This window comes from Geotrypetes seraphini, chromosome 3 (genome assembly GCF_902459505.1).
Source record: "Geotrypetes seraphini chromosome 3, aGeoSer1.1, whole genome shotgun sequence".
Lineage (NCBI taxonomy): Eukaryota > Metazoa > Chordata > Amphibia > Gymnophiona > Dermophiidae > Geotrypetes > Geotrypetes seraphini.
In genome coordinates, this window is record NC_047086.1 from 25,442,294 (window position 1) to 25,466,995 (window position 24,702).

Sequence of the window (24,702 nt, forward strand, 5' to 3'; positions counted from 1 at the left end):
TAGTGTGCCTAAGCACACAGTTTGAGATACACTGAACTAGACAATGTTGGATCCACCTCCAATAAGATGAAAATATCATCTGCGTAAGTAAAAATCGTTTCAAATCTCGTTAACCTGAGTTTCTTTAAAGTAGTCATGTAAATGTTAAAAAGAAGGGGAGATAGAGGAGATCCTTGTGGTACTCTGCAAACTGATCTCCACATAAAAGACGATTTGCCCTCAGCATATACCTGGTAAGACCGTAAAGTAAGAAATCCTTTGAACCAGTTTAATACTTTTTGATCTAGCCCAATATCTGACAACAGTCGTATTAAGATATGATGAACCACGTGAAAGATCAAATTGCAGCAATATTGTGCAGCAATTCCGAGAAAACAAACTTTGAATTTTAGAAACTAAAGAAATTAATAAGGTTTCCGTACTAAAATTGGAACGAAAACCATGCTGAAAAGGAAGAATAGAAAATTTTCCAAATAAACTGCCCAATATCTCCTGCCGCAATCCCCCAAACCCTCCCCAATGTTCCCTGGCAGGAGAGATGCCCAATCTCTCCTGCCGTGACCCTTGCCAATGTTCCCTGACAGGAGGGATTCCCAATACCTCCTACCATTGTTCCCCAGCAGGAAGAAAGCCCAATTCCTCCTGCTGACACCCCGCAAACTCCATTTCCAAAACCTGACCCTCTTTTTCCCTGAATCATCCCTTTCTCTTTTCCCAAACCATCTAGCATTGCTTTTCTGTCTCTCCCCCTTCACCATCCAGCATAACACCTCTGCTTGTCTCTCCCTCCACCATGCAGCATCACTCTTCACTCATACACTATCAACAGCATTGCCCTGCCTCTCTGTTCTGCTTCCTAACCATCCAGTTTGACTCCGTCTTTCCTCTAACTCCCCGCCTGCAGTCAGCACAGTCCGGCACTAGTCACTGCTCCAACCCAGAGGGCCGCAACTCACCGATTCTCCGAGGAAGAGAATCTGGGCCCAGTTGAGATACAGTGCATAAGCTGATGCCTCTGTCTCCTCTTCCAGATGGGAGGGAGAAGATGGCTCTGGCTGAGGTGTCTTTTTACAGCGAGGTGAGCATTGGGCTTGATTCTGGCCCTTCACTCCATGCCCGGCCCAGTCTCTCCTTCTTTTGGAGTGTCTAGGGTGGGGACTGCCCAGTGGGAGAGACAGAAATCTCTCTCATACACCCACCCACCCACTGGTATGAGTGTATGAGCACTAAAATTTACTCATACACTCATACCAATTATACACACACACCAATTATATTCTAAGCAGTTTACATTGAATAATAATAATCTGTATTTCCCTGTCTGGCATGCTCACAATCTAACTATGGTACCTGAGGCAGTGGAGAGTTAACTAGCTTGCTCAGGGTCACAAGGAGCGGTGCTGGGATTGTATCTGCAACCTCAGGGTGCTGAGGCAGCAGCTCTAACCACTCCTTTTAGCCAACTGAATTTTCATCATGCTTCAAAAACATAGGTAGCTGTTTATAGGCTGAATGATGTGGAAAGCACATTACTAGACTGGATGAAATATACTAAAGCAGCGTTTCTCAGCCCTCTCCTGGCTGAACCACTAGCTAGAAGGGTTTTCAGGATTACCACAATTTGCATCTGTCAAAAATCTCTCTCGTGCATATTCACTGTAGGGATCCTGACTGGCTACGTGTACCTCCAGGAAAAGGTTGGGAAGACTTACACAATAAGGCCAAGAAACGTATTCAACATAAAGTACTAATGATATCTGGAGATAAAAAAACAACAGGTAGACCAAATGAGGATGAATAAGTATGTTGAAAATGCTCCCAGAAGCAGCAACACCTGTGCAGCTTCATCAGGGGCCTATAACTAAATGATAAAATATATAAACAAATACAATATAATCCAACTGACTTAAAACAAAATAAAAGATAAAACCAAAAAATACTCATCATTAAAACCTGAAAAGGAACGTATCAAGAGCCAGTTCAGAAGATGGCTTACCTAACTGAATTTTAAAACTGCTTTGGCCACCAAAAGTGACTAAAGCTGGTGCCCAGTGTACACTTTTCAAACACTGTTAAAATTATATACATACATATATACACATATGCATATACAGTACTCCCCTGAAATTTGCAGGGGTTCCGTTCCAGGAACACCCGTGAATTTTCAAAAAACCGTGAATGCAGTTTAGAAGCGAATTAGAGACATTAGGGCAGCTGGAGCGCCGGGGGGGTGGGGTGGGGAGTGGGGGGGTGCTGAAAATCGTGTGCAGGTATTGTCCGACCACCTTTTCTGGGAACTAAAGTCAGGCTACACCAATCAAGAGCTGCTTTGAACGCTATCTGGTATGCCAAAGCAGCTCCTGATTGGTGTAGCCTGACTTTAGTTCATACCGCGAAAGACTGAGTCCGTGATTCGCGAATTCGTGAGGGTATACTGTATACACACACACATACCAAGGTCAGGGAGCGTGCTATAAAAGTGACTTCACTTATTATAAAAGGAATTTTGAAAAACATCCTAAAAAAGTATTTTAAGAACTAATTCTGGTGAAATAAGTCTTAAAGTTTTAGAACTTATTTAAAAAAAATTTTAAAAAAAAGGAGTGCAGCATAAAGCTTACAAAGTCCTGAGTTTATGAGTATCAACCAGACTAACTTGCTCACACAGGCAAACCAATGTACAGGCCCATACAGTCAAACTCCCTGATCTTGGTATATATATAATTTTAACATACAGTGTTTGAAAAGTATACACTGGACACCAGCTTTAGTCACTTTTGGTGGCCAAAGCAGTTTTTAACTTCAGTTAGGTAAGCCATCTTCTGAATTGGTTCTTGAAACTTTCTTTTTGAGGTATTAATGACAAATATTTTTTGGTTTTATCTTTTATTTTAAGTCAGTGAGTTTGACCTCGGTTCCGGGGAAACTGGCGGAAGCACTGATTAAAGAACACATCGATGAACATCTGGAAAGAAACGAACTTTTGAAAACAACCCAACATGGTTTCTGCAGGGGGAGATCGTGCCTAACGAATTTATTGCACTTCTTCGAAGGAATTAACAAACGGATGGACAGAGGAGACCCCATGGACATCATATACCTTGATTTCCAAAAAGCCTTTGACAAGGTGCCTCACGAACGTCTACTCCGGAAACTGAAGAACCATGGAGTGGACGGAGACGTACATAGATGGATCAGAAACTGGTTGGCGGGTAGGAAACAGAGGGTAGGGGTGAAAGGCCACTACTCGGACTGGATGAGGGTCACGAGCAGTGCTCCCTCTAAGCGGGCGGGTGGTGTGAGCAAAATTTTTTCCCCGGGCGCTAAAAATATCGGGCGCCAGCACCAACTCGCCCGATTCTCCTCTCGCCGCGGCCTGCCATCTCCGTACGCCGTGCGCTGTGACGTGACATTGTGCGCTGCGAGGCAATATTTTGTGCGCCAGCGCAGCTTAGAGGGAACACTGGCTCACGAGTGGTGTTCCGCAGGGCTCAGTGCTCGGGCCGCTGCTATTTAATATATTCATAAATGATCTAGAAACAGGCACGAAGTGTGAGATAATAAAATTTGCGGACGATACAAAACTATTTAGTGGAGCTGGGACTAAAGAGGAATGTGAAGAATTGCAAAGGGACTTGAACAAATTGGGGGAATGGGCGGCGAGATGGCAGATGAAGTTCAACGTTGAGAAATGTAAAGTATTGCATATTGGAAACAGAAACCCGAGGTACAACTATACGATGGGAGGGATATTATTGAATGAGAGTAACCAAGAAAGGGACTTGGGGGTAATGGTGGACATGACAATGAAGCCGACGGCACAGTGCGCAACAGCCGCTAAGAAAGCAAATAGAATGCTAGGCATAATCAAGAAGGGTATTACAACAAGGACAAAAGAAGTTATCCTGCCATTGTATCGGGCGATGGTGCGCCCGCATCTGGAATACTGCGTCCAATATTGGTCTCCGTACCTTAGGAAGGATATGGCGTTACTCGAGAGGGTTCAGAGGAGAGCGACACGCTTGATAAAAGGGATGGAAAACCTCTCATACGCTGAGAGATTGGAGAAACTGGGTCTCTTTTCCCTGGAGAAGAGGAGACTTAGAGGGGATATGATAGAGACTTATAAGATCATGAAGGGCATAGAGAGAGTAGAGAAGGACAGATTCTTCAAACTTTCGAAAAATAAAAGAACAAGAGGACACTTGGAAAAGTTGAAAGGGGACAGATTTAAAACGAATGCTAGGAAGTTCTTCTTTACCCAACGAGTGGTGGACACCTGGAATGCGCTTCCAGAGGGCGTAATAGGGCAGAGTACAGTACAGGGGTTTAAGAAAGGATTGGACAATTTCCTGCTGGAAAAGGGGATAGAAGGGTATAGATAGAGGATTACTGCACAGGTCCTGGACCTGTTGGGCCACCGCGTGTGCGGACTGCTGGGCACGATGGACCTCTGATCTGACCCAGCAGAGGCATTGCTTATGTTCTTATGTTCTTGTGTTTATACATTTTATCATTTCATTCTATGCTCCTGAAGAAGCCGCACTGGCAAAACACTTTGGGCGCTGCTCCTCGGAGCATTTTCAAGACAATTATTCATCCTCATTTGGTCTACCTGTTTTGTGCTCCACACTGGATTCCCTAGAGCAGCGATGGCGAACCTATGGCACGCGTGCCAGCTGTGGCACGCGAAGGCCTTGCAGCTGGCACGCGGGAAGATCTGCAATAGAGAGCTGAACGGGACGCCCCCTAGGGTCGCGGGGATCCCGTGGGGACGCCTCCGAGGGTTGCGGGGTTCCTGCGGGGCTGGATGTACTAAGTCACGCGATTTTTCTCCCTACCTGCTCTGCTTGCAGCACAGAGCCAAACGGAAGTCTTCCTGACGTCGGAGGGGAGGGAGGGCTTAAACAAAGCCCTCCCTCACTCCGACGTCAGCGCTGACGTCGGGAAGACTTCCGTTCGGCTCTGTGCTGCAAGCAGGGTAGGTAAGGAGGAGTAGCCTCACGGCTCGAGTGGCTACCAAGGGAGGGGGGTGGTCCGCCCCGCCCCGTGTGCAGCACAGCCGGCCAGGTCCCCTTACTTTTGTGGCGCTAACCCGACCCACCGACAACAGCCCTGGTCCGACAAACCTCCCTACCCTTAACCGCGAATCTAAATTACCTTCTTACAGCAGCTGTAAGAAGGAAATTTAGATTCGCGGTTAAGGGCAGGGAGGTTTGTCAGACCGGGGCTGTTGTCGGTCGGTCGGGTTAGCGCCACAAAAGTAAGGGGACCTGGCCGGCTGTGCTGCACACGGGGCGGGAGAGAAGGAGGGGGGAGAAGGACGCTGAAAGCACTGGGGAAGACAAAGGGGTGGAGAAGGACGCTGAAAGGCCATGGGGAAGACGGGGTGGGGGGGGGGAGAAGGACGCTGAAAGCACATGGGGAAGACAAAGGGGTGGAGAAGGACGCTGAAAGGACATGGGGAAGATGGGGGGGTGGAGAAGGATGCTGAAAGGCCATGGGGAAGACAGAGGGGGGGAGAAGGACGCTGACAGGACATGGGGAAGATGGGGGGGGAGAAGGATGCTGAAAGGAAATGGGGAAGAGAGAGTGGGGAGAAGATGCTGGCAGGGAAGAAGACAGAGATGCCAGACTATGGGGGGAGCGGAGAGAAGATGGGTGCCAGACCAATTTGGAAGGGGGAGAAAGGGAGAGGCACAGTAACAGAGCAAATGGAAGACGCAGAAGGAAGAGAGACAGTGGATGGAAGGAACTGAATGAGAACATGAGGAAAGCAGAAACCAGGCAACAAAGGTAGGAAAATAATTCTATTTCTTTTTTTCTTTTTTTTTGCTTCAGGATAAAGTAGTATATTAGTTGTGTTGATAAAAATTTATAAACAAAAGAGGCTCTGGTAGAAACCCGTTTACAAAGTGTGTATTCTTCCCAATTAATATTTCCAAATTAATAAAGTCTTTTTGCTTATTTGTAAATGGGTTTCTACCAGAGCCTTTAATTCAGTAGCATAATTAAATGAAATAACTATTTCTGAAGTTTATAGGGACGGGCGGGGACGGAGGGGATTCCTCACGGGGACGGGTGAGACTTTGGCGGGGACGGGTGGGATTTCTGTCCCCGCACAACTCTCTAGTCCGCAATTAAGATATGCGGCGCGGCGGGAGGCGAGTGTGCCGGTGTCTGCTTTGCAGCTCACCTGGCAACAGGGCCGGACTGGCCATTGGGAGGACCGGGCATTGTCCTGGTGGGCCGCGGCCCATCCTCCTGTGCTGGCTGCAGTCCTGTGAGTGGATGTTTAGCCTGCCTGTCTTCCCCTTAGTATCCTATGAGCCAGGCAGTGTGTGAGGGGGAAGTGGGGGGAGGAAGAGAAGCTTCACACTGAGTCTGTCACAGGAACTCAGTGAGGCTGTAGTGTGACTCCACATGTGGCATCTGTAATCAGGAACAGTTCCTAGTGCTCCCATGCTAAAGAGGTGAGGATATGGGGGGATGTTAATGTGTCTAATAATGTGCTCCTCTGTAAAAACCTCTGTATCTTCCATGGGGGACATGCTAAATTCGAGGAAATAAAAAAGCTGCTTATGATGATTGCATAGAGAAGTTCAGTAAGCTGAGAGGAGGGCTGGGCTCTCTGTGAACAACCAACACACTAATCCTCTGCGCTGTACCTTATGGAAAACTCAATATAGCAAAAAACAGTAAAGTGTATATGTGGCCCTTCACAGTGCTTTTGTAAACATCATAATAAAATAACAAAGGCTCCAATAATGAAAAATAAAAGTCCTTTTCCCATATACTCAGGTTGCACAAGTCCGGTTTTCACCGGACAGTATATTTTTTGACCAAAACGGATGTCTACAATTAGTAAAATTCCCCAATCACATATTTTTTTATGGGGACGGATTTGTATACAGCACTTCATTAGATTTTTTTTATTATACAAATTTTATCTTTTTGTAGACTTGAAGTCTTGAACAAAGAAAATGAGTACAGCAAAAAAAGCAAAAACAGATAGTGGAAGACCATTCCAAGAGGCCTGGACAGAGACATATGGAGTGATTGAACGCAGTGGGAAAGCATTGTGTATTATGTGTAATGAAAGTGTTGTGTCTCGCACATCAAGTGTCAAACGTCACTTTGAGACCAACCATAACAGTGTTGCTGAACTTGGTTTAGCTCAAAGAAAAGAGTTCCTTGTAGGAAAATTAAAGAAATATCACTCCCAGTCTCTTAGTTTTAGCAACTATCTTTCAAAAACTAATCATCTTACAGTTGCCAGCTTTCAAATTTCACTGTGCATGGCAAAACATGGTAAGCCCCTCTCTGATGGAGATTTTATCAAAAAGGCAATTTTGGCTGGGAGTAATTCACTCTTCCATGATTTCCAAAACAAGGATAAAATTGTGCAGCGCATCTCTAAGATGCCGCAAAGCAGAAATACTGCAAAAGATAGGGTTCTGCGAATGGCTGCTGATGTTAGTCAACAGCTTACTTGCGACTTACAAAAAGCACCCTTCTACTCCATGTGCTTGGATGAAAGTACAGATATTAATAACCATGCAAGACTAGCGCTCATTTTGCGTTATGCTACTGGTGACATCATGAGAGAAGAGCTGGTAAAACTGCTGTCTTTGCCTGGAAGAACACAAGGGATAGATATCCACAATGCTGTGATGGAGGCTTTTTCATCACTAGACATAAGTCCAGAAAAAGTGGTTTCAGTTACTAGCGATGGAGCACCTAGCATGGTGGGGACAACATCAGGATTCATTCATTTCTTTGCTAAGGAAGCAAAACATCCACTGATTCAATTTCACTGCATAATACATCAAGAGGCTCTCTGCGCCAAAGAAAGCAGCAAAAAACTTGACGATATCCTCAAAGATGTAACAAAAATGGTGAACTTCATCATGGCGCGTGCTCTTAATTTTCGACAATTTCAAGCCCTTCTTGATGAGGTTCAGGCACAATATAACACTTTACTGATGTACAATAATGTCCGGTGGCTGAGCAGAGGACGAGTGTTAGAGAGATTTGTGGCCTGCTTGGAAGAAGTTAGGCTATTTATGAACGAAAAGGGGGAAGACTATCCTCAACTCACCAACATGGCCTGGCTTACCAACCTCATGTTCTTTACAGATTTTACTAACCACTTTAATGTACTAAACAAAAAATTACAAGGCATGGGAAAAACAGCAGAAAGCATGTTTAGTGACATCAAAGCTTTTGAGAGAAAATTGCATGTTTTTGAAAAAGACCTTGAGAGTGGACAGCTAAAATATTTTCCCAACCTAAAAATACATTTGGATAATTCTACAACATTTGTGGACAGTCATAAAAAACACCAGGAAATCCACAAAGCATATTCCACCATTGTAGCCGAAGCAAAGGAGAATTTTAGTAAAAGATTTTCTCAGTTCCTAAGATGGAGACAACCCTTTCATTTATAACTTCCCCAGAAAAGTCCACATTTGAAGATCTTGATCTTTCCTGCTTACAGTGGTTGGATATTCAAAATTTGGAAATGGAGCTACTGGAATTTCAAGAAAGCTCTATCTGGAAAAGTAAATTCAATGACCTGCGTGCGGCTCTTGAACGTATTGAGTGTGAAAGGGTGACAAATGAAATCACTGCCAGCAGTTCTGAAAATGAAATCCTAAAAGCGTGGAATTCTCTGCCAGACAATTTTAAGTCCATGAAAGCACTTGGGATTGCTCTTCTTACTTTGTTTGGGTCATCCTATGCTTGTGAGCAGCTGTTTTCGGCTTTGAATCATATAAAATCTGATGCTAGAAACAGATTAACGGATGACATGAGTGCTGCATGTGTTGCTCTGAAATTAACGCACTATGAGCCAAGGATTGACAAGTTATCAGCATGCATGCAACAACAAAAATCACATTAATTTTTTTCAGAGTATGCCCAATGCATATATTTACATGAAGCAGTGTTTTCAGTTTGCAGTTAAGACACTTTCTAAGTTATTTAAATATTATTTAAAGATGTTATTTAAAAAAGGGACTTTACATGGCCCTGTTGTATTCCAATCTGGAATTTCCAATAAAAACGGTTGGTTTAATTGAAAGCTCTTGTGTTTTCTTTACATCATATTATTAGAAATGTAATGATTTAACTATTTTCTAATTTGATTGTAAATTTTACAAAAAAACATGTATAGACTCTTTGGGAATACACACCGAGTCTTGACACAGTTAACAGTTTTAAGAAGTTTATCTTTTTTTTTACTCAGGATACATTTGACATGTTATGTGAATAATACATTTAAAATATATTGTGTAACTGAATCAAATTCTTCCTAAATTCATTAAATTGAATGAAATCATTAAAACATTATAAATTGCCAATAAATTGAAATGAAAACCAAAGGATTGTGAATCAAATTGATTCTCTGACAATACAAAGATTCCAACCTTTAAAAATGATGTTACATAGTTCAGGCAACTTTATAAAGAGTTTTTAGATACTAAAATCTTGTTATTAAGGTTTAATTGACGTGCTGGCACTTTGAGGAAATTCTTTGGTTTTGTGCGGCAGTTTGGGCACTCGGGCTCAAAAAGGTTAGCCATCACTGCCCTAGAGCAATGGTTCTCAAACCTGACCTGGAGGACCACCTGCCATTCAGGTTTTCAGGATAGCTCTAATGAATATGCATGAAAGAGATTTGAATGTAATGCCCCATCATATTCATTAGGGCTGTCCTGAAAACCCAACTGGCTAGTGGTAGGGTTGGGAACCAGTGCCCTAGAGCAGTGTTCTTCAACCACCAGTCCGTGGACCAGTGCCGGTCCACAGAAATTTCCTGCCTGCCCAAAACAGTGTTCTTCAACCGCTGGTTCGCGGTGCGATTGATGCGATGTTATCTTTGGACCGGCTCCCTCTTCCTCACTGACTCAGTGCACAAAGCCATGGGCAGCGGCTCCTACGCACGTCCTGTGCCTGAACTGGAAGCCTTCTCTCTATTGTTGAAACATCAAAGGGAAGGAAGGCTTCCAGATGAGGCGCAAGGATCCACTGCCCGCAACTTTGTGCACTACGTCAGTGAGGAAGAGGGAGCTGGCTTGAAGATAGCACCAGGGGCGGCATAAAATGGCCAGGTGGGAGCAGGCCAGAAGGTAAGGCATAGCATGGAGGGAGGGAGACAACAAAGGTAGGGGGAATGATTTTAGTCTTGAATTTAGTGATTGAATGGTGTCAATTTTGAGAATTTTCATCTGCTGTCTGTATTTTGCACTTTTCAGGAAGAAATGCATTTGTTTCTTTACCTCTGGGGTTGTACTGCATGCAGAGTCTTGAATCTTAGGGTTTCGTTTGCATATATTAGTACTTTTAGTTTTTGGTCCCATATTTGCATAGGGGTTATCTGTGTTCTGGTAGGAATGAATGTTGAGAAGCATACAGTGTGCTTTGTGTAGTTTAATTTTGTGGTTAACCATAATGTGTTGCTAATAAGATTATATTGTGTGTATATATGAAAAATGAATGGAAAAATAGTGTTACAGTTAGTAATATGGGGCGGGGTCTGGGGCAGATATTGGGTAGAGATGGGTGGGGTCTGGCCCACGACTTATCCCAGTGTTCTTCAACTGCCGGTCCACAGACTGATGCCGGTTCACAAAATAATTATTTTATTTCTGCCGGTCCATAGGTGTAAAAAGGTTGAGGAACACTGCCCTAGAGGACTGTCTACCTTGCTGTTTCCTCACTAATGATATTTGGGGAAACTGTAGTGGAGAAAGATAAAGCACTTTGTCCAAGATCCTCCCCCAGAACAGCAGTAGCAGAGGAGAGAAACTCGTGTCCCAGGATTGCTTCATCTGGTTTTTGTACCAGTAGAGAGCGTAACTTGCCAGGCATGCATTACTGGGATCAGTGCTCTCCCACAGACCAATACGAGTTTATCAAGTTTATCAAGTTTATTAACACAATTTGATTGATCGCCTATTATAATCACTAAGCGATGTACATAACAAAAAATATATCAAGTGAAAAGGGGTTGACATTTTAACATAAGAACATTTAACTTGAACAAACATACAGTGGGAAGGAAAAGATAAAAGTTACAATTTTTGTTTGGGGTAGAATAAGGAAATAACAATAGGTAAGGGAAGTAATAACCTCAGCAATATTAAATTTATTATACCTGTACTTTAAACATTAAAAGCATCTCTGAATAAATAAGATTTTAAAAGTTTTTTAAATATTAAAATATCTTTTTCGTTACGAATGTATTGGGGAAGGGCGTTCCACCATAGGGGACCAGTCACCGAAAAAATGTCGGCCCTTCTTGTACCGATGATTTTTAGGGAAGGTACTGAAAGAAGCACATGCTTCCTAAGAACAGCTATCATACTTTCTATATACCTTGGAGCAAAGGATTCAGTTATTTAAAAAATGCACACACTACAAATTATGGCGGCATGCTTTATTTATAAATCTTCTAAATTTGAACAAAATTACTCCTTTGTTTTTAAAATTACACTGGCTTCCAGTAAAAGCACAGATCATTTTCAAATTATGTATTTTAATTAATTTTATTAGCCGTGGATGTGCTCCGGGTTATATATTGAATCTTTTCATTTTAACTTCCAAGAATAACTATATTGGATCAGACCAATTGTCCATCTAGCTGAGTATCCTATTTCTACAGTGGCCAATTCAGAAATCCAAATAATAGCAACATTCCGTGCTACCGATCCCAGGCAAGCAGTGGTTTCCCCTATGTTTGTCTCAATAGCAGACTTTAGACTTTCCTCCTGGAATTGTCCAAACAGTTTTTAAACCCAGCTATGTTAACTGCTGTTATGACATCCTCTGACAATGTGTTCCAGAACTTAACTATTCTTTGAGTGGAAGAATATTTCCTGCTATTGGTTTTAAAGTACTTCTCTGTAACTTCATTGAGTGTCCCTTAGTCTTTGTAATTTTTGATAGGATAAAAAAAAAAATTGATAGACTTGTACCCGTTTTACACCATTTAGGCTTTTGTAGACCTCAATCTTAAACCCCCTTCAGCCATCTTTTTTTCAAAGCTAAGAGTCCCGACTCCTAACCTCTTTAGCATTTCCTCATATGAGAGGAGTTCCATTCCCTTTATCATTTAAGTCACTCTTCTTTGAACCTTTTCTAATTCTGCTATATTTTTTTTGAGATATGGAAACTAGAATTGAATGCAATACTCAAGATGAGGCCACGCCATGGAGTGACACAGAGGCATTATAATATTCTTGGTCTTATTTACCATCCCTTTTCTAATAATTCTTAGCAACCTGTTTGATTTTTGGCCACCGCCACAAATTGGGCAGAAGGTTTCAACGTAATGTCTACAATTACACCTAGATCTTTTTCTTGGACGCTAACCCCCAAGGTGGACCCTAGCATATGGTTACACTGATTTGAGTTATTCTTCCCAATGTGCATCACTTTGCATTTGTCCACATTAAATTTCATCTGCCATTTAAATGCACAATCTTCCAATTTTCTAAGGTCTGTCTGCAATTTTTCATAATCTGCAAGCGTTTTCACAACTTTGAACAGTTTAGTATCATCTGCAAATTTAATCATCTTACTCGCCATTCCAATTTCCAGATCATTTATAAATAAGTTAAATAGCACCAGTCCCAGTACAGATCCCTGTGGCACTCCACTATTTACCCTCCTCCACTGAGCAAAATGGCCATTTAACCCTACCCTCTGTTTTCTATCCGATAACCAGGTAAGGAATTTCATTGCATCCAAGATGAATAAGGTAACAGTCCTCAAAAGTGGGATTCCCTTACTATACACTGCATTTAAAACGGGAAAAAATATAAAACATTTCATTGCCAATGCATGGCTGAACGTTAACCTCTGCATAAACAAAACTCCAACCCTAATGTCACCTACTTATAGGGGCTATTATCCTGTCAGTCTTTGCAGAAAGGGAGTGCTTTTTCTCTTCACTTCTACCCTGAAAGAAACTAGTTCTCTATACCCTTCAGCAATGTTTAGACATCTGGAATGCTTTTCAAGTAATGAAGACAGACACTGTACCTGAGGAGGTGCTGTAGTATAGATATAGCCTGTGGATCCTGCAGACATGCTGCGTTAAAGTCATCTGATCTTCCACTGTTACACATCTCTTCCAAGCTGCAACATAAAGCCATCAACTCTCAACAAGCTTAGCATATTCGGCAAATTTTGACCTCATTTTTTTTGTGCACTGCATTATACAGAATAAGCATATCACATTATAAACAGATCTGATGGAGTGGTCTAATTTCAGTCCAAATGCAAAATTACTAACAAGCCATATCAGCATGGCTGGCTCAACCTATGGACCAGGTGTGGTACTAGCCCAAGGCTCTGGTGAGAAAAGGATGACAAAATCCCAGTCCAGCTTGTTTATATTTATTAAGAATTTAATAAACTACTTAACATTTATTGAACAAAGCGGTTTACAGTGGAACCTTGGTTTACGAGCATAATTCGTTCCAGAAGTATGCTCGTAAACCAAATTGCTCGTATATCAAATCGAGTTTCCCCATAGGAATGAATGGAAACTCGCTTGATTGGTTCCCCCCCCCCAAGGCCACCACGCTGCTCCATACCCCCCCCCCGAGAACCAGCATTGCCCCCCCCCCCCATGAACCGGCATCCCCCGCCGAGCACCCAAACAGCATCCCTTACCCCGATTTGGCACCGGCACCAGCACCAATGCACAGGACATCCCAGTGCCCGAAGATCCTCCCTCTTGGCTGGGCTGGGCCTGAGATTCTCAGAGAGAGTGAGACCAGAAGGCCTTGAGCATGCGCAGATGCTCAAGGCCCAGCCCAGCCAAGAGGGAGGATCTTCCGGCACCGGCATGTCCTGTGCATTGGTGCTGGGGCCAAATCGGGGTAAGGGATGCTGTTTGGGTGCTCGGCTGGGGATGCCGGATCGCGGGGGGGTAGGGGACACTCACAAATCGAGTCAATGCTCAGTTTGCAAGGCACGATTTGTGGGAATGTTTTGCTCGTCTTGCAAAACACTCACAAACCGGTGCACTCGCAAACCGAGGTTTGAATGTATACCTATACCAAAAACATTAAGAACTCCACTTATAAAACAGAAAAGCCTAAAAAATCATTCACTCAAGAATCAACCATAATAAACTGAACAGATAGGTCACTCTTCATTCCTCACAACTTCAAGGATGGCGAGGGAAAATGCCAGATTAGGATTTGGGATTTTGATACCCTCTCTTACCAGTATGGGGAAGAGGGAAGATTTGAAAGAGAGGGGGAGTTACTGAATCATGGGGGGGAAGGGAAGAGACAATACAAAAGTTGATTCAGGGCACTAGTTCCTTCAACCAGCCCTGCTTATCGCTACTACTGTTAATTATTTCTAGAGCCCTACCAGACATACACAGCGCTATACAGAGACACCAAGAAGACACAGTCCCTACTCAAAAGAGCTTACAATCTAAACAGACAAGACAGATTAACAGGATGCCATGGGTGGGGATACAGTTAGGAGGGATGGTTAAAATTTGCTGGCTAGGATGGTGAGCAGAGGGGAGTAGGGTTATGGACTGAAGACTAAAGAAAAAAGGTGAGTGTTCAACCTGCTTTTAAACAAGGGAAGGGGCATCACGGATGAACTCAGGTAGTTTATTCCAGGCATACATGACATACGGTAAAGATAAAAGCAGTTTATTTGAGGAACAGAGTTCTCAGGGAGGCCTATTTTGAGAGATAAGAGAGGAGAGATACCAAGGGGTTGTGGTATGAACACACTTGTAGGTTAATAATAGGAGTTTGAACTGTATGCGGAAGTGGATAGGGAGCCAGTGGTGTGATTTGTAGAGGGGAGGGGGATAAAGTTTGCGTAGTGAAGTTGGATTTTGCACCAATTGCAAAGGGGAGAGGCAGTTCAGAGGGAGACCTGTTAGAAGTAAATTTCAGTAGTCTAAGCATGAGGTTAGGAGAGTGTGGACAAGGGTCCAGGTAGTGTGCTCAGAGAGGACGGGGTGAATTTTGGCAATGTTGTAGAGATAGAAACAACAGGCTTTAGCAGTCTATTAGATGTGCACAGAAAATGAGAAGTCAGAGTCGAAGACGACTCCAAGGTTGCGAGTAGAGGAGACTGGAATGATACTAGTATTATTTACAAAGATGGAGAATGGAGGGTTTTAGGAGGAATAAGAGCAGCTCAGTACTGGACATATTTAGTTTTAGGTGGTGTCGGGACATCCAGGCAGCAATGTCTACCAGACAAGCTGAGACTTTTTCTTGGGACTTTATCAGCATACAGATAATACTGGAAGCCATGGAAGGAGATCAGGTCACCGAGGGAAGAGGTGCAGAGAGAGAAAAGAGGTCCTAAGACATGACCCTAGGGCACGCCAACCGCTAGTGGGATAGCAGCGGAAGAGGACCCACCAACACATACACTAAAGGTGTGATGGGAGGAAACTGAACTGAATGAAATCTGCAGAAATTTAAAAGCAGTTTAAAGTGCTTTCTTTTTAAAGATGCCTTTAACTGAAAATACAATCCATTTTAACTTTAACAGTCTTCATTATTGACACTTATCTTCCCCAGCAATTCTTTCCCTCCTAATCCCTCCTAACTTATAGCAAACATAACTATTCCGAATATATAACCTACCTGCAAAAAATTAACTTCTCCGTAAATTTATCATCTAAAATGTAAATGTAACATGACTGAAAATGCATTGTCTAAAATGTAAATGTAACATTAACGAAATTGTAACTTCACTGTAAATGTACAGTCTCTTCATCTGTTAACCGCATAGAACTTCCATGGTAATGCGGTATACAAGAATAAAGTTATTATTATTATTTAGCTTTGTGTACTTTTTCTTAAAAAATTGCAGTTCTCCCCTTTCTTCCCATTGTTTCTCGTAAGTCTCACAATTTAATTTTGTATGTCTAATTTGTTAAAATATTACTTTTCCTTTTAAAAATTTTTGTTATGTACAACACTTTGTACCTTTGGATAAGCGTTTAATCAAAAATCCGAATAAACTTGAAACTTGAAAAGCAGGAAAGGACAGATTTGCAGAATCCAAGCAACGACAGCGTATCAAGGAGTAAGCTGTATCAAAGGCAGCATAGAGGGAGACAGGGTGATAGCTGGATGGGCAGGTGGTGTCCAGGAAGGGATTTTTGAGAAGTGGCTTATCTGTATCAGTACAAGCAAAGCCCAGAGAGGAAGGAAAAATCTATTGAACAATGTTATTGGCTGAGTCAAGATTTGGAGCGAACCTGGATACTTTGTAGAAACAACTTGTATTTAAAAATTTACTCAGGCCACAAGAGAGTAAAGGTGATTTTTTTTTTCTATCAATAATGCCAGGGACAAGGTGTCATTGGTAGAAGCCTGGGATAACTCACAAATGTGAAAGCAAATATTGTTATAAAATTGAATATGCTTAGTTCAATTGTTAAACAAGGCTGATGAGTATAAGATTGTGCGTGTTGTTTTTGATTCCTAAAATAAGCAGCATAAAATCCATTTTATTACTTGGGATCTTGCCAGGTACTTGTGATCTGAGTTGACCACGGCTGGAAACAGGATCTGTTCCAGAATGGCAATTCTTCTGTTCTTATGCTCGCAAGGTTGATCACAAGCAGCATTATTCATGTACCACAGACACCATTAACCTGTGGTACTGAGCCACGGCATGTTAGCAACAAGCAACTTCTATACTGAATTAAGCTGCAGCAAAAACCCTTTTGCTTTGTAAACTGCACCTTAATAACTGCTCCGCTCAGAACATCTGCAGGATTAAATCAGGATTCAGATTTTAGAGGTTTTTTTGTGTTATTCAGATTTTAGAGGTTTTTTTGTGTTGTGTTGATTTTTCTTTATTTAAATTGTTATTTTGACTGTACAACTGGATAATATGTAGTCTTACAGTTATTAGAGGATGATGAAAGAATATAATTGCTTGTCTTGTTTTACAAATTGGATCAAAGTGTAATATTTTAATGCTTATTTTAGTTATGGTATTTATTATGAATACAATTTAAGAATATTTATAGTTGACAGTATTTTTAAGCAGTATGGTTGTAAAATATATTTCATATCTTCTATGAAGATAACTGGGAAAGAGCTACTGTTAGCATAAATTCCACATTTTTAATAGTGAACATTTACGTAGCTTATTATAATGTTTCTCCTTTATTTTCTTTTTTAGTGAAAAAAGCAAATTGTATTTATGTTCAAATCTTTTTTATTGCGAACACAAAAATAACAAATAACAAGGAATACAGCAGGATCAAGGAAAGCAGCATCCAACAATACACAGTTTCAGAAACAACAAAAATAGGAAACCCAGCCCCCCACCAAAATCCCCCAATGCAAACACCCCCCTCCCCCTCCCGGACCCCCTCCAGAGAAATATACAAAATGAAACCAGGTCTCAAAGAAGGCCCGTACTCTTGTGGCCCTTGGGCCACTTCAGAAAGGATCCCCTCCCCTTAAAAAAACAAAACAAAAACACACGCAGGCAGTAACTGACCCTGGGAGCAAATGCATGGAACACTAGCTGAGCTAGGCAAGAGGATTCAAAAGAAGACTATGACCTCTAGGAGATAAGGAAGCCAAATAGGCCCCCCAGACAAGCAGGAAACTACACCGTCGTCGAGGGTGATCAATCGCCTTCTATGTGGCCAAATTATGCATCAAAGATCTCCACGTCCAAAAAGAGGGAGGCTCAGAAACAGTCCAGGATTGCAAAATGCATTTGCGAGCGAGAAGACATACTTTACAACACCATTGGGGACCTTCCTTAGGGAGGCCATGGAAAGCCCCAGGCAGATCTAAAACCAAGTGCTCTACAGGTGTTCTTCAACCACTGGTCTGTGGACCGGTGCCGGTCCACAGGGCCGGCACGTCCATCAGGCCCAAGACAGTGTTCTTCAGTCGCCAGTCCACGGTGTGATCAATGCTGGCTCCCTGAGTGCTGCAGTGCACAAAGCTGTGGGAAATGGCTCCTACACGTGCCCTACACCTGAACCGGAAGACGTCGCAACGTCAGAGGGAAGGCTTCCAGGTGAGGCGCAGGACATGCGCGAGGAGCCGCTGCCCACAGCTTTGTGCACTGCAGCACTAGGGAGCTGGCCCAAAGATGCCACGTTGATCGCACCGTGGACTGGCCCGAAGATAACAACGGGGGGGGGGGGGGGGGGAGGGGGGGCAGGCCAGAAGGCAAGGCATAGCATGGAGGGAGAGAGAGAACAATGGTAAGGGGAATGCTTTTATTTTTTTAATTTAGTGATTGATTTACATCTGATGTCTGTTCAGGAAGAAATGCATTTGTTTCTTTTCCTCTGGGGTTGTACTGCTTGCAGAGTCTTGCATCTTAGGGTGTGTTTGTAAATATTAGTACTTTTAGTTTTTGGTCCTGCATTTGCATGGGTTATCTGTTATGGGGTTATCTGTTTTCTGGTAGGAATTAATGTTGAAAAGCATACAGTGTGCTTTGTGTATTTTAATTTTGTGGTTGTGTGTATATATATATATATATATATATATATATATATATATATATAGGAAAAATGAATGGAAAAAATGGTGTTACAATTAGTACTATTATGAAGGCGGGGTCTGGGGCAGAGATTGGATGGAGATGGGCACAACTTAGCCCAGTGTTCTTCAACTGCTGGTCCACGGACCGGTGCCAGTCCACAAAATAATTATTTTATTTCTGCCGGTCCATAGGTGTCAAAAGATTGAAGAACACTGCTCTACAGCACCCGAGATGGGACTCCGAAATAAGCCCTGGATATAATGGACTATGGACTTCCAAAAAACCTGCACTGTCCAACAATCCCAAAAAGAATGAGCAAATTTCCACATTTCAGACAGAGGGGCGAGTCAATACCCCCCACTTTATGTAATTAGACCTATAAATCACTCTAACATAACATTCTCTACACATCGCTCCCATTATTTATCGAGGGCCCCCTCCCCCAGGGCACGCAGAATGTTCCAGTGGATAAAGTCTTTAAGCAGATTGTATTTAATAGTGTTTTGATGTTAATTTCTTTTCAGTGTGCATTGGTCATTTTTGCTTTAAATATACAAAAGCTATAATGCACACCTGCAGGCTTTTACTGCCGAGCAGCGCATGCTAAATGCCAGCCGCCCATAAGAACAGAATGGGGTAGCTTGGCACTGAGGCCTGGATTCTCTAACTGGTGCAGTTGGCGGATACCGATCGTGTGTCAATCACGCGACAGCGCCGGTTAGAGAATTGTGCCTCCAGGGTTTCCCAGGCCTACATTTCCAGCGCCTACCTTTGATGTGAACTGTGCCTCTGAAGGCTTTATGGCAAATAACGCCACTTCCAGCATTAGCCATGCCCACAGTTGAGTTAGGTGCCATAAAGCGTTTACGGAGGTGTGATTCCAGCGCAGCTTTTTTAGGCGCCTTGAAAATCAGTAAAAAAACCCAGTTTAAACAGCGTTTTTCGCTGAGCTTGGGTGCCTGCCGGCGCCATTCAGAGAATCCGGGTCTTAGTATGCACCGCTTGGCAGCACAGCTTTGTAAAAGGACCCATTTGCTATACAACCACTGAATCAACAGACTATCAGAGTTATCAGAGAGAATTAACCCCTCTCTTATCAAGCTGCGCTAGAGGTATTTAGTGCAGGCCAGTGAGGTAAATGCTCCGAAATTCATAGGAATTGAGAAAGGCCCACCATCGGGGCAAAACACTACTCCCCCCTCCCCACCCACATCCCCACTCCCACAGCTCCAATTACCCAGTTATATTACCCACACAAACATACACTCCACAACAACCCTCTCATACGCTATGCTCACTCCCTCCATGCACACAAACAACCACACAAGGCAATAAAGCATACCATTGACATCAACAGGCTTGCATATCAAATTTTTGTTTTGTAGTCCCAAACATCATTAACGAATTAAGTTCAAGGCGGAAGCGACTGCTCCCTCCCCGGGCTGGGACGCCGATCCTGGGGCTCTCTCCTCTGCCGCTTCCAAGGATTCACCGCCTTCCCAGCTGATGCTGCAGCCACCTCCTGACCTGCGTCGTCCAGAAGATTATCCGCTTTCAAAGACCTCAATAGTACACAGGTCTCCTTTGGGGTGGATGCTCATTTAGTAATTCCTCCAACCGTCATGGCTAAAGCAAACGGGTGTATCCACCGATAATGGTGTCCCTCTTATTGCAAGTATTTAGTGACCCTTTGCATCTCCCTTCTTTTGCGCAGGGTCGCAGTAGCCAGATCCTGATAAACATCCACTCATAATCCCTTTCATGTTTAAGTGTCCTGCTTCTGAGCTGAATGAAATATCTCCTCTTTTACTCCAAAACTTTACAAACACAGCACTATATCTGTAGGTTTGTTATTAGGAGGCCACCCCAACGCTCAAGATCGCTCCAGTCCCAGCTGTCCACCACGTGCTAATTTCAAGAGGTCCATGCAAATCTCCTGGGTCACTTAAGGCACATCACGATATGCCTCTTCCTCTAGTATCCCCTGAAGTGGTAAATTACAGCGCCAGGTCCTGTTCTTTAAATCCTTGAGCTTGTCCCAGAGGGCCGCATCTGCCTTACCCAGTCCAACCAGCTGTTGCTGGCCGTCGATCATATCCTCTGCCACCGCATCTCGGTGTTCCGCCATTTCTTCATGTCTCGTGCTCAAGTCCACCAGCTCGTGCTTCAACTCCTGCACTGCCTGAGTTATCTCCATCTGAAAGACTGCAACTCAAGTTTTGATCGCTTTCAACAACTCCAGCATACTCTCTGGAGCTATCACCGCTGCATTCACTGCCCCTATTCCACTCTCAGGGCTGTTGCTGTGTTGTGCAGGCTCTACACCTCCAGCCGCCACCATTTTTCTGCTGTGTGAAGGGCCAGCTGCCCCTCCGGAGCCGCTCCAGACTTGTTGCCTATAAATTTATACATAAGAACATAAGAATTGCTGCTGCTGGGTCAGACCAGTGGTCCATCGTGCCCAGCAGTCCGCTTATGTGGCGGCCCTTAGGTCAAAGACTAACTGAGACTAGCCTTACCTGCGTACGTTCCAGTTCAGCAGGAACTTGTCTAACTTTGTCTTGAATCCCTGGAGGGTGTTTTCCCCTATAACAGCCTCCGGAAAAGTGTTCCAGTTTTCTACCACTCTCTGGGTGAAGAAGAACTTTCTTACGTTTGTAAGGAATCTATCCTCATTTAGCTTTAGAGAGTGCCCTCTCGTTCTCAACCTTGGAGAGGGTGAACAACCTGTCTTTATCTACTAAGTCTATTCTCTTCATTATCTTGAATATTTTGATCTTGTCCCCTCTCAGTCTCCTCTTTTCAAAGAAGAGGCCCAGTTTCTCTAATCTCTTGCTGTACGGCAACTCCTGGAGCCCCTTAATCATTTTAGTCGCTCTTCTCTGGACCCTTTCGAGTAGTACTATGTCCTTCATGTACAGCAACCAGTGATGGACGCAGTATTCGATCTGTTTGTGATTCCCTTCTTACAACTAAATATAACAGGGAATTCAATTAAATAAATCAGAATGTATACCAAATAAATTGAATAAAGGTTTTAGTAGCTGGACAACGTTCACACCTCATATATCAAAAACTCTCAGGCTACACACTTACAATAACGCAACATATGAAAAATAATATAGACAAAGAACAACGGAGAAAAATGAACCTCAATTGTGAGGGGCCAGGACTACACAAGTACCTGGACCCATTCACATCATCACGGGTTCATAAAAAAACTCCGTGTACATTTAAATAATTCTCATTCATACGTTTTATCAAAAACTCTTTTCTCTATTTTTCAAACTTTTTTATGTGTGTGAACCTAGTCAGTAGTATTACTTATCAATTTTTCAGTGTAAACCAGAACCAAGCTAACTAAAAAATTATTAATGAGGGCAACAGCTCAACTTCACAGGTGTAAATAATTGTAGAAGCCTGAAAATACTGCCATCAATGAGAGCAAAAAACGTTCACTCATCTGGAAAAAAAGATGGTTCTGACGATTCTTCAAGTCGTGTCCCAACAGAAAAGTCCTTCTGTTTCTCCTACAAGGCTACTTCAGGGGAGTATTCCATTATCCAGAATTTTCACCTCTACCAATATAGTCCATATAAAGCTGGACTATATTGGTAGAGGTGAAAATTCTGGATAATGGAATACTCCCCTGAAGTAGCCTTGTAGGAGAAACAGAAGGACTTTTCTGTTGGGACACGACTTGAAGAATCGTCAGAACCATCTTTTTTTCCAGATGAGTGAACGTTTTTTGCTCTCATTGATGGCAGTATTTTCAGGCTTCTACAATTATTTACACCTGTGAAGTTGAGCTGTTGCCCTCATTAATAATTTTTTAGTTAGCTTGGTTCTGGTTTACACTGAAAAATTGATAAGTAATACTACTGACTAGGTTCACACACATAAAAAAGTTTGAAAAATAGAGAAAAGAGTTTTTGATAAAACGTATGAATGAGAATTATTTAAATGTACACGGAGTTTTTTTATGAACCCGTGATGATGTGAATGGGTCCAGGTACTTGTGTAGTCCTGGCCCCTCACAATTGAGGTTCATTTTTCTCCGTTGTTCTTTGTCTATATTATTTTTCATATGTTGCGTTATTGTAAGTGTGTAGCCTGAGAGTTTTTGATATATGAGGTGTGAACGTTGTCCAGCTACTAAAACCTTTATTCAATTTATTTGGTATACATTCTGATTCCCTTCTTAACCATTCCTAGCATTCTGTTCGCCCTTTTCGCTGCTGCCACGCATTGCGTGGACAGCTTCATCAACTTGTCAACCAGTACTCCCAAGTCTCTTTCCTGGGGGGTCTCTCCAAGAACCGCACCAGACATCTTGTATTCATGTATAAGATTTTTCTTACCAATATGCATCACCTTACACTTATCCATATTGAACCTCATTTGCCATGTCGCGGCCCATTTCTCGAACGTGTTTATGTCACGTTGCAGGTCTTCGCAATCCTCCTAAGTCTTTCATTACTCTGAATAATTTTGTATCATCTGCAAATTTAATCACCTCACTCATTGTACCAATTTCCAGATCGTTTATAAATATGTTGATGAGCACGGGTCCAAGCACCGAACCCTGCAGCACTCCACTCGTGACGCTTTTCCAGTCCAAGTATTGTCCATTTACCCCCACTCTCTGTTTCCTATCCGCCAGCCAGTTTTTAATCCACGTGAGTATATGACCCTTGATTCCATGGCTCGCAATTTTTCAAAGTAGTTGTTCATGCAGGGCCTTGTTAAATATCTTCTGAAAATCCAGATATACAATGTCGACCGGGTCACCCTTATCTATCTGCCTGTTTACTCCCTCGAAGAAGTGCAGCAATTTCGTCAAGCAAGATCTTCCTTTGCTGAAGCCGTGCTGGCTGGTCCTTATCATGTTGGGTCCGTCAAGGTCATCAATCAGTCCTGGCGGTCCTTTATCAGTGCTTCTACCATCTTTCCCAGTATTGAGGTCAGACTCACTGATCTGTAGTTTCCCAGATCTCCCCTCGAACCTTTCTTGAAGATCGGTGTAACATTCGCCACTTTCCAGTCTTCCAGAATCCTTCTCGATTTGATCAACAGATTGGCTATTAGTTGAAGCAGTTCAGATATAGCCCCTTTCAGTTCCTTGATTACCCTTGGATGGATGTCATCCCAGGTCCCAGGGATTTATCATTTTTAAGCCTATCAATATGACTGCATACCTCTTCTAGACTGACCATCAACTCTGTCAGCTTTCCGTCTTCGTTTCCTGCGTATAGCCTGTCGGCTTCCGGTATGTTGATCCTCTTTGGTAAAGACAAGACGCAAAAAATGTGTTCAGTTTGTCGGTGATGGTTTTGTCCTCCTTTAGCACTCCCTTTATTCCATGGTCATCCATGGCTATTTTTTCCTCATAGTCTCTTTTGACCCCCTCTTACTGCCTTATGGCACCTGCTTTGATGTTGTTTGTGCTTTTTCCAGTTTTCATCCATTTTTGACCTTTTCCATTCCTTAAACAAAGTCCTCTTGTCTCTGATTGCTTCCTTCACCGCTACAGTGAGCCACGCCTATAATTTGCGCCATGTGGTCATTCTGCCTTCCACCACGTATTGAAGGGAAAACCATGAGGTTAAGTGGTGCAAAGGGAGGATTTATAACAAAAAAATCAGATCAGCCCCATCGGAGCTTCACTCCAGAGCGTCCTGCCACTTTGGTGACGTCACTTCCTCCTCTCCATAGAAATCGAGGAAAGGGGCCCTAAATTTATTGTCCGATATACATACAGTTTTCTTGCATTTTTATATTAAGTTGTACTATTTACTATAGTTTCTAATTTTTAATTAGAAGTTTTTAGCTACTTGTATTGCTTTGAAATTTTTGTTATAAAATCTATATTTATTATTGAAATGCAGGAACAGAACTGTGAACTTTAAAAAAAGATATTTACTGTAAATTGTGTAATAAAACTTTTAAATTTTAATTACCATAGGTCTTTGAAGCAGGCTATTGCTGAAACATGATTGCAACAAAATCAGAGCCTTTTTTTCCTCCCCAACTCCATTTGGTTTTGTTTGCTTTTTGCTAGTGTTTAGATCCTTCTCTTAGTGCCTTGGGAGGAACTGTGAGCCAGATCAAAGCTGCTGCCTTCAAAGAATATATATTTACTTTGCTTTTGTCAAAGACAAG

General features: G+C 42.7%; 1 protein-coding gene across 4 annotated transcripts in view; it reads right to left on the reverse strand.

Annotated features, from left to right (window-relative positions):
• The window catches only part of RARS2 (arginyl-tRNA synthetase 2, mitochondrial), a 175,346-nt gene that overhangs the window by 44,668 nt on the left and 105,976 nt on the right, over window positions 1-24,702 (reverse strand). For all 4 annotated transcript variants that reach the window (XM_033939892.1, XM_033939889.1, XM_033939890.1 and 1 more), the window contains one exon: window positions 13,051-13,146. In XM_033939892.1, the coding sequence (XP_033795783.1) occupies window positions 13,051-13,146 (96 nt within the window). The remainder of the gene's footprint in view (window positions 1-13,050; window positions 13,147-24,702) is intronic.